The sequence below is a fragment of the Pseudopodoces humilis genome, chromosome 11, assembly GCF_049639895.1.
Source record: "Pseudopodoces humilis isolate 2021_Gansu_Grassland_sample_001 chromosome 11, ASM4963989v1, whole genome shotgun sequence".
Classification (NCBI taxonomy): Eukaryota; Metazoa; Chordata; class Aves; order Passeriformes; family Paridae; genus Pseudopodoces; species Pseudopodoces humilis.
In genome coordinates, this window is record NC_142210.1 from 6312772 (window position 1) to 6323782 (window position 11011).

An 11011-nucleotide genomic window follows, 5' to 3' on the forward strand; every position below is an offset into this window, starting at 1 on the left:
GGAAAGAGGGAGGATCAGGCTATGCATGTCTACAGTGGGACATCCATTTTTGATAGTTAATAAGGAACAGTTTTGTAAAATAGTTTCAGAACACAACATGTTGTTTGGGAAAAGCACTTTTATCTGAAGGAAGGGATTTTGCAAATAGAGGTAGGTCTGTGTTGTGGGCTGGAGGCTGAAGAGCAGTGCTGGAGCCTGGATGCTGGTAGCGGTGTTGGTGGCTGCAGGGAAGCAGCGTGGGGTGCCTGCATGTTAATTGTGGGACTGTCCTGCACAGGCACTGGGATTCACTCATTTTAACCTCACTGCAGGACTAAGCAGCACATCCTTCATTTTAGGAGTAGATTTAGCCTTTCTAGCCTGCTGGCTTCTGCACAGACATGTCTGACACTGACTTTTTCTGGGGAGTGGGTCAAAAGTGGGGCACCCCTGCTGGCTGCAGGGGAATGTGTGGAATCTTAATTAGAGAGGAACAGATGATAAGGGGAGGTGGAAGGTGGCTAGAGGCAGAGCTACTCTGCCATATTTATACTGCCATCATAGCCCATGGAACCACTGCCACCACACCAAGCCACACTTGGGACTTCCACTCAGAAGATGGACAACCAGTTTTATACTGCAGCTGGGAAATGTGATTTTTATTAAACAAATGAGTATTTATGGGTTGTCTGGCTGCAGAAGCCAAGTGTGTGACTCAGAAAATCACCTGAATAACACTGCTGCTAGCCAGGGAGAAGAAAAAAGGTGAAGAAATCCATAAAGCAGTCATTTATGTCTCACTTTCTGGCAGACTGCACCTTAGCAGCCTCTTCAATGTTTTTCCTCCTCCATTAATTGCTTCTGCTTTACTTGACTCTGGATTTTCTCCAGGAGCCACTGTTAAAAGTTAGTGTCTGGAGGATATCATTGACATTGTCTCTGGAGGGACTTTTCCTCACACTGTTGTTTGATTCCAGGTGAGATACAAATGCCTTCAGTCTTCTCTCCTGTGCCCCAATTAAGGCTGTACTTTACTTGCCCAGTTAGGCAAGGTTCGTAAACAAGGGGTGTGGTTTTACAATGCAGATCCAATGGCTAAGTGCTAGTCTGGGTGGTGACTCTGCTCCTCCTGTCAGCAGCTTCATGCTCCTGCTCCAAGTGCAGATTCTGCTGCTTGATGGGCTCTTGCTGATGCAGTCCAGGACAATGACCTGGCAGAAACTGTTCACTTTTTTTTTTTTCTGGATTAGTTTTCTGCCAGTCTGATATCCTCTGATGGCTTGCCAAGGTAAGATGAGCATTCCTGCTGGCACAGGAAAGCATACAACAGAGTTGCTCAAGAGAAACAGAGTAATACAGAAGCATTACCTTAATTTGGTTGGTCAGCTGATTGGTTGTAAATCCACTCCTTTGCAGCTTCCTATTTGGCTTGCACAGATCAACCACAACTGCCATCAAATGAGGATACTTTTCTTACCCTTTTTTCCATGACTATCAAGATCTTTTCACGGGATTATTGTTCTCATTCTTTCAGATCACTTCAAAGACAAGAAGTGTTAATGGCAACAATGGAAACTCAGTAGAAAAGGGGAAAGCAAGGGATGCAGCAAGAAATGGGATACTGCTGTCAGAGATGACAGCAGTAGCACAATGTAGCTGTGAAATTACTTGCTTGGGTACTTGCAGCAGCTGCAGGTGCTGCCTCTCAGCCAGCCGGGCACAGCTGGGAGAAGGGGTGCTGCCATCCCTTTCTTCCTCTGGTGTGACCTTAGTCTTGTACTCTCCTCCGTTTCCCAGCTTGATTCTCCCCAGTAGCTCCTTGCCTGCAGTTGCTGGGATAGTTTGGCCTCAGAACACTTCCAAAGAGGCTCTGGGAGCTGCACCTGAATGTATCAGCATGTCATTCCTGCATTCCTGCCTGGGAACTTTTGGTGTTAACCCATTTCTTATCCAGAAAGAACATGTTGATGGATTCGAGGTGTGTGGAGCCAGAGTGTTAGATTATGACAGCAGCATCACCTGTTGGTTATAACAATTTTGTGGATTCTTCAGGCAAACTTTCCCAGAGCTCAGTACTCTGAGAGAAAGCATTGGGAGTCTACATGCTGCAACCAGAGGAACTTTGCCTTCCTCAGCACCAGGGGAGTAGAACACCAAGAAATAAGACAGCATGCTGAACTGTATAGAACAAGCAGCTGTGCCACAGTGTGCCAACCCATGCAGGTAGAAATAAGCTGCTTAATTACTAGTATAATGTAAAAGTATTTCCCTATTGTTTGTCTGGCTCACATAGAACCACCCCTTATATGCAAAACAGGTTTGCTATTTAAATGTAAGCTTGTGTTTATATGCCAGCTGATAGCTTTTCCTGGGGATCTAAGACGGCTGACATTGCTGCCAACATAAACAATTTTGCAGGTTGGAGACTAGTAAGAGCGTGGTGAGCATCCCTTTTGTCTAATTCAATAGGAGTTCTTTTTGGTTCTGATTCTTTCCTTTTGACGTGACTTCCAGAAGACACAGAATAAAAAAGGTATTTTTTTCCTTTTCTTTTTATTTTTCTTTTCTTTTCATAACTGTGGACATTGCTAGGAACTAAAAAGGTAAATACAACGTTTTGTAGGTTGAAATAGGGAATGCAGTTTGTGGGTTCCTCCACCAAATATATTTTAAGAAAAATACTGCTGCTTCATGTAATTCCTCTCTCCTGCTAAGAAAATCTCCACTTTAAGGCACAGGAGCTAGTGCCAAGCTGAGCCACAACAGTTTGAAAGCAGACCCTGACTGATTGTTTAGGAAAGCATGTACTGGCGAGATGGAAAATCCCCTTGTAAATGTGGTATTAAGTTTTTAACACAAGAGAAAGTTTTTGTTTCTAGTGTGGTTAAAAAATTTAGTTCAATTGGCTGCTGGATTAAAGTCATTCCAGTTTTGTGTCTTTTTCACTTCTAAATTCTGAATATTTTAGTTTGTTTAAGGTTTATTGTTTGACAGTTTTTGCTGATAACATCTTTCTGACTTTACATTGAGGGTGATTTAGCCAGCTAAATAATGTGTGTTGCCTAGCTTGTTAAGAAATTCCATAGCCTAGATTTAGTGTAGGGTCTGGTCTGAGGGGATAAGCAGGTTGGAGATGGAGTGCTCTGATGCTGGGCTTCGGCAGAAACAGGCACAGTCATGCTGCTTAGGAGGGAGGAAAACTTCCATGCAGAAGTGCACTGTGTGGCAATTACTCTAGAAGCAAACTGGGTCTTCTATTTCTTTGCCCTATACAACTGGAACGTGACTATTTCTGGGTGGGACCCCACTATGCAATATCCCAATAGAAATTATTTCCCTTTGAGTGAGACAAGGAGTGTGTTTTGGCATAATGCTTGGTTGACTTTACACATTTGGAAAACTGTAAGTCCAGGTCTGATGTTGAATAGAGAATGACCAGTCCTGGGTTCTTACGCTTGCCTTGAAAAGCAGAATTTTAGTTGAGTTTTGAACTTGAGTCTCTCTGCGTTTTTTGACTGTTCTTCCCCCAGAGTCTCTCTGAATGGGTTGGATAGTTCTTTTGTGACCTATCTGAAATCACTCAAGAACAAGCTACCTGCTGCACAGAGCATAGAGCTCTCTGACAGGGACTAAGGGATCAAACCCAGCATATTTGTTTGTTTTTCTTTAAAAAAAAACATGCAAAGCACGGTTTGTTTTAAAGACATGCTGTTATTTCAGCTTGGTTCTAATCATGTTCAGAACAGGTTTTTACAGAAGCTGAGGCCAGTGGAAATGTTATGCTTTTTACTCACTTTTCTTGGAGAGGATTAAAGCAAATAAACACGCAATGGTTGATCCTGCTCCAAGTCCATGTGAGCTGCCTTGAAGGACAGAAGTGGAAGGAACAAGTATCCTCTCCTGGTGTCTACCAGCACCTTTTCCTTACTGCCACCTGGGCTTCTTCCAGGCATTAAATCCACCATAAATTCACTTGTTGACAACTGTTATTTCTTTTGACTCTTCTGGTGTGCTGGAAACAGTCTCTGCTTTGGAAATCATTACAGTGTGTAACTTGCAAATGATGAGTAATGGCTTCCTCCAGTTTAACTCCCCCTTCTCTTAGTGTTTCCAGTGTGCTCATCTTTCCCTGTCTGCCCAGCCCTGCCCAGAGGTGAGGTACTGGATCTCAGTGCAGCAGCTTCCCTCGTGCCTTGGAGAGGAATTGCAGGTAAACATCAGCCTCCCTGAGCAAGACACTTTGCAAGGATAAGCCTGGAAAATAAATTAAAGATCCGGGTAAATACTAAAAAGCAGTAGGAGATATTGGCTTAATGACTACACAATGAATTTCCCTTCTCCTCACTAGGACCTCTGTCATCCAGAAAGAGGTGACCAGTTATGTTCTTTTCTCTTAGGAAAAAAAATAATACATCTACTTACCCTTTCTTACTCCTATAGTTCACAGAAGTATGGCTAACTCTTCTCTCCAAGGCTGTTGAGTTGATACAGATCTGAGCACTTTTTGTCTTCACATATACAACTCTCCAGTCTCTTGCTTGTGTTTCAGGCCTTTGTATTTCCAGAAGCTTATCTTTTTTTTCCAATATAGCTCTTAGTATTTCAAAAGATATTGCTGTGATCTTTGTCTTGCCCATGTCCTTGTAGTATGCTGGCTGCAGCACTGTTTTCTTCCTTACAGGGCAGCCCGTGCTATTTCAGTAGGGTTAAGGAACCGAGTAGCATCATGGACACATGCATCCCCTGGCAATGTAGCCTTGGAAGGCATGTGCGATTTGAAATCCTGCACTCCTGGAGTATAAGCATTGGAACACTCTTCATATGGCTGTCCAGTCAAAGATTTACCAGTTTTACTTCTTTTTTTTATTCAGGAGGGTCTAGTTAGTGGGCATGCCTTCGAATACAGCTTGGGGTCAAAAGAAAAATCAATTCCCTTCAGGTGGCTGGACAAGTAACCAAAGCAGCCCTATTTTGCTTTCTTTTAATATATATATATTATGAACTTTAAGCTTATTTAAAGATCCTGCATTTTTGATTCTGTGTGAAACTCAAACTGTTATGACTCAATCTCTGCATGAGAATCCACAAGGGAGAAAGTAGAAGAAGCTGAATACTGACTTTGTGTGTCTGAAAAAGGATGGAAAAGTTTCTCTGCAGATGGATACATAGCATGTATATATACGCATACAGCCATAATACCTACACTGTGTGTAGGGAGTGTATGTACAAGTGTATATACACACACACACTCACATGTATCTCTGTTTAGTCTCTGGATAGATGGAAATGTCACTTGATTCTAGAATTTTCCTTGATTATGGTTGCTGTGTCCAGGAGCCTCAGGCTTGTTTCTATGGCAGCTATTCCCAGTTCAGCTATTTCCTCTATCCCCATTTGGCAGTAAGTGGAAGATGTTGTGACATTCACAGTGAGCTTGTCACAGAGGGGCTGAGAGCGTGGGCAGAGCTGTGTGCAGGTGACAGGCTCAGACGAGAGGGACTCGTGTACAGCATGGCCTCCCATGGCACTGGTTTCTTGGCTTTCCTTCAAGGGCTTCATGGGCCTGCCCAGATCTCTCTCTCTCCCTTTCTTCCTCTTCTTTGTTTTTTTTACCTTTCTTTTCCTTCCCTGTTGCCCTGCTCTGAAGCAGGACTGCAAGATCAGGATGGCATTATGAGCAGGAACACTAGGGAACCTGTGCTGCACTAGACAGGCTGACTAATCTCCCTTTAAATAATCTCCCTTTAAATAGTCTGGAAGCACACTGGTGAGTTTCTGTTTCAGGAGCCATAAATAGCCAGATCCATGCTGGTAAGTAGCGAACGGCACTGTTGTTTGTTCTGGGAAGGTCTTCCTATTTCCTTCATGTTATTGCATGGATAGCTGTGATCCAGTTCTGGTAACACTGTGTACAGTAGCAGTGCTGCTGCCTTTCCTCACACTGCTGTATCTTCTGTGACAGTGACGAGGGAGCAGCTGCTCCCGGGAGATAGACTTCTCTCTCCAATGCCTTTAGATCAGAGTGGCAGTGGAGCTGTGGCTTGCTGTGGACTGTACAGCTGGCTTTAGCTAGAGCAGTGTAGTTCAGGCCCTTCTGAGCAGTGCTGTGAGTTCAAAACTCTCATTGATATTTATAGCATCTAGAAGGTGAAAGCAAGGAATATTTGAACACTTACTGCAATGGATCTGGATAGAGTGGAATGTATGGTCCTAGCTAGCTATGTATGTGAGCTAGCTAGCCTTGTGATTCAGATTTGTCTGGAGGATAAACTCAGTTTATCTGTGTTTTTCTAACTCAAAAATAAACACTATAAAAAATAAAATTATTGACCAAGTCTATGTTAGTTAGGCTGGCTAATATAATCTTCTTAAAGATGGAAGAGTACAAACCATTCTCCAGGTAGGTACAAGAACTCTGAAGCTGCCTCCATATCTGGTCCTGAATCATCAAGGCAGCCTTCAAGAACATCAGGAGCTCATCTCTGTCCAGTAGCTGCTATAGCACTTTCCAAAATTTAGGTAAATAGGAGAATCCTCAACGAAGAGGACAGCAAGTCTTGCCTCAGCGAGGTAGGAGGCATTTGAATTTCTTACTCATAGTGTATTGTCATCTTCTTCCTGCCATCCTACCCACTCAATGCGTCAGAGATCTAAGGCTTGATTTTTTTTTAATATTTTTTTTTCTTTTTTTTCTTCCCCACCTTCTCTGCTGAGCAGGGAATATCCAAGCATTCAGTTTCTGGTGCATCATGTGAGATTTTTATTTTTTTTTCCTTTTATATTTTTCCTTTTTTTTTTTTTTTCCCCTTATTTTCCCCCCATCTGCTGAGATATAATTCCCTCAATCTACTGGCTTTTTTACTGGAGTGAGTTGGCTCACTGGTGCAAGAGGACAGAGGGCCAAGTAGGTCTGAGAAGGGGAAGAGAGGATATATGGGGCCATAGCACAGAGCAGTTACACAGAGGTAGCTTCTTTAAATTGTCCCTCATGTTTGCCTTCCTTAATAACATTGCTATTAAATCATTGCAAAGAGGACAAGGTTTCTGCCTGGTCAGAAGTTCCATCCCAAGTGTTGCTACACTATTCAGACTGTTCTTTGATCTTACAGAAGGAGGGGTGCTCTTTTCCTTTTCTTATTCATGCTCAGTGCTTGTCATCCTCAAACTGAGGCACCCCTGGGGCCAGGGATTGCCTCAGTGTGTCATTTATATGGGATTTTAAGCTCATGTTTGGCAAAGCAGAAGTTCTGTGCCAAGTTTTGGATACAACATGAACAGAGAAACTAATGGTCTTCTGAGGGAAAGTACTACAATGTCTTATTACAGACTTAAAAAAAAAAACACAAAGAAAAAACCAACAACCAAAACCAAGACAACAACCCAGTCTGTGCGTTTAATTAAAAAGACAACAAAGCACAGCTTTTTCACTAACTCTGTTTGGTGTACTTACCTTGCGACACTCCAGTCAGACCATCCAGGCTGTTCCTGGGGTAAGTTTGCCTGAGTTCCAGCTACTATGCTATGCATAGGTTCTCTTTGGAAAAGCAGAAGGAAAAGGCAAAGCTGAAAGTAGCAGAAAGGAAGTTTCAATGCAGGACAGGTCCCACTGAGCAGAGAGAGCAAAAATCAGTGGAATCTGCCCCATCACACTTTGCTGGGTCAAAATGCAGTGTGCTTTGTCCTCTTCCCTCTAGCACAATGGCTGCGTTCCCTGTCTTGGAGCAAGAAACATTATTCCAGAACGGTACCTGGAGCTATCGAATTCCAGCCCTGCTCTACCTGCCACGGTTCAGCATGATCCTGGCCTTTGCTGAGGAACGAGAGGACCTGGTGGATGAACACGCCAAGCTGATAGCCATGCGCAGAGGCGTGTATGACCCAGCCACGCAGCACGTTCAGGTACCAGTGAAGGACACTGTCCCCTGCTCTGCCTTCCTGCCCCCAGTGAGCTGAATGGATTTTCCCCCTCGCTGTAGGGACAGGGCAACTTCTCTTCCCCAGGTACAGGAGACAAATCTGCCTATAAATAATGCATGTCTTGTTATAACTGCTGGGATTCGACCCTATGGGCAGCTGTTGGGGGGACTAAAATGGAGTAGATATTCTAGGGGTGGCTTTGACCCATCATTGCAGAGCTGGGGATGCAGATAGAGAGATGGGACAAAGTCCTGTTGTAGCAGGAAAAATGTGGTGGAAGGGCAGAAATGCCTCAAGGAAGAGGAAGAAATGCCCCAGCGATGGGGAGGAGTAAATTAGCAATCAGTGACTATTCTTTTGGTTTCTTAATTCATCATTTTAGGACTAATTTATAGTTTAATAAACAATTAAGAATACCTAGTCTCCCCATGCAAAAAAAAGTGTCTGGTTTTTTGGTGCCAGTGAATTTGCTACCTTATTAACCTACCAGTTATTATTAACAGTTTTGCTGCTGGGTGGCTGGGGGTGGTGGAAACTCTATTTATAATAATTTTTTGCATATGCAAAGGCATTAATGTCTTGGGGAAAAGAAATGTAATTATATTTTTCTATTCCAAACCTTCGTTGGTTGCCTTAGATTATAGGCTCTTAAGAGCTGGAGTCTGCCTAGCAGAAGCAGCCTCTGAGCCCACCTGCAGTACCATTCAGGTAACACCTTGTGTAACTCCCTGTAATTCAGTTAGTGGGGTTCAGTTGGTCATAAACTTAGTAATTTTTGTTCACATGCTAGTTTTTTAAAATGGAAACATTAGATTTTCAATAAAAGTTAATATTAGTTGGATAGAAAAAGATAAGATATGAATAAAAAGGCTAATCAGCAAATCAGGGCAGAAAAGCTAATTAATATAATCTTACTGAAAACTACTGCTTTGCTTACCAAGCCAATAACACTATGTAGTCATAGTTTTATAATTGCAATTCTAGTGTTAGAAACATGATTGTGTTATGTGCTATTCATTGAAGAAAACAGGGCTTGCTGGGTAGTTATACCAGCTCCGCGACCTATTTTCTGAGTCAGACAGCTCAGGGTCCAAATTTCCACACCAGACCCACGCAATCAGCCCTAGCAAGGTGCCTCAGTGTAAGCTGGGTTGCCCATTCACATACATTCACATCAAAGTGGAGGAACAGGAGCCCAAATTAAACGGGATTTGTCATCATGTAGGATTTATTCAAAAGGGCTCGGGTTTCTGTGTGACTTCCTAAAAACATTGACACAGCAGAGTGTCTGTACTAGCACACTCTGACCACTGGGCATGTCTGTGTGCCATACATATATTTGTGAGAACTTCTGAAAATTCAGCCATTGTAGCTTTTTAAAGGGAGTCATCAGCCACCAGCTGCATTGAGTTATGGAGCTATCAGTTCCTCAGGGAGTAGTAATTGAAAAGGACATAACCCACATGCTTGGTGAAGTGTACATGCTTTGTGTCATCTAAATAATTTTCACTTGCCTTTGGTGATGCCAGATTATTGTCTTCCCATTTCTTGCTCTATCCATTATCCTGTTTCTGTTCTTCCCGTGCTCTTCTGTAGCTTTTATCCAGACATCCTTGCACTATAATGTGGGTCTCTTTGTAACAGTGTGTTCCATTCCTGTCTCCCTTCCCACGGGCCCTGGCAGTGGAAAAGGATGGAGACCCTTGTCAGTGCACAGCTGGAGGACCACCGATCTATGAATCCTTGCCCGGTATATGATGAGGTCTCGGGAAAACTCATCTTGTTCTTCATAGCTGTCCCAGGAAAGATCTCTGAGCAGCATCAGCTGAGGACAAAGATCAACCTGGTACGTCTCTGCTATGTCACTAGCATGGACCAAGGACGCACCTGGAGCACTGCCCAGGATGTCACCGACAGGACCATTAGGAATGAGTACAAGAACTGGGCCACGTTTGCAGTGGGGCCAGGTCATGGATTACAATTGCTCAACGAGGCCCGGAGCCTTGTGATTCCTGCCTACGCCTATCGTATCTTGGATCCCAAGCAACACCCCACCCCTCATGCCTTCTGCTTCATCAGCTCTGACCATGGGACAACATGGGAGAAGGGGAACTTTGTGGGGGAGGAGAGTGCGGTGGAGTGTCAGGTAGCAGAGGTGCATAGCTGTGGCAGAAAGGTCCTTTATTGCAATGCAAGGAGCAACAGGGGAGCCAGGATCCAGGCTGTCAGCTACAACCATGGGCTGGACTTTGAGGGAGGCCAGAGGGTTGAAACGCTAATAGAACCTCCCTCTGGATGCCATGGAAGTGTTACTGCCTTTCCACCTCCCCCAGATGCCAGATGTCAAGATAGTTGGTTACTCTATGCTCATCCTACAGACCCAAGGGGTCGAAAAGATTTAGGAATTTACCTCAACAAAAACCCTTTAAATCCAGGACACTGGACAAAACCCAGCATACTCTTCAAGGGCCTGTGTGCTTATTCAGATCTGCAGTATATGGGCACTGGGCCTGATGGCTCACCTTTGTTCTCTTGCCTCTTTGAATATGGGACCCACAGACAATGTGAAGAGATTATTTTTGTCATGTTCACCTTGAAGCAAGCCTTTCCCTCGGAACACTGAGTCTCAAGCTTTTCCATCAGCATCCCTCCAAAAACCATCTTTGCTGATGCTTTTTACTGTCATTTCTTATCCCTCAGTAAAAGGTTTTTTTACTCCTGCTGCACACATAGTTTGGTGTTGTCTTGTTGTGTCTGTAGGTTGTGAAATCAATTAAACATACCACAACGTAACATGTTTGGTTTTGTTTTCTATTGCCCGTTCTCCCTTTTTGCTGTTCTCTTTGGCTACCTTTTTACACATCACGTGCCCGAAACAAGTGTGATCTTTGTATAGGGCTTCTCACCTTGAGGTCTCTGATAGACTTCATCAGGGACACGTGTGCTAACAGGGCAGGGACTACAAGGGAACAGATGGCAGCAGGGTTATGCTCAGTGGTATTTAGTAAGTTGTGAAGAAACTTCTACAGAGGGCACTTGGCTTACTACCCTATAACTGCTGTCATCTTCAGGAAACTGCTTTGGCTCTGGTAAGGAGCACTGCTTCTTGCACCCA

The 11011-nt window shown here is 43.7% G+C and overlaps 1 protein-coding gene across 9 annotated transcripts in view; it reads left to right on the forward strand.

Moving 5' to 3' along the window:
• Positions 1-10596, forward strand: part of NEU2 (neuraminidase 2) — a 35960-nt gene extending 25364 nt beyond the window's left edge. For 2 of the 9 annotated variants that reach the window (XM_088060890.1, XM_088060891.1), the window contains exons 2-3: positions 7674-7878; positions 9581-10596. In XM_088060890.1, coding sequence (XP_087917016.1) covers positions 7678-7878; positions 9581-10519 — 1140 coding nt within the window. In that variant the 5' untranslated portion in view covers positions 7674-7677 and the 3' untranslated portion in view covers positions 10520-10596. Of the gene's footprint in view, positions 1-1079; positions 1268-2341; positions 2513-4084; positions 4190-7673; positions 7879-8538; positions 8605-9540 lie in introns of those variants that run through there. The other 7 variants (XM_088060888.1, XM_088060887.1, XM_088060886.1 and 4 more) reach the window with 7 other exon arrangements.
• The last annotated feature ends 415 nt before the right edge of the window (positions 10597-11011 follow it).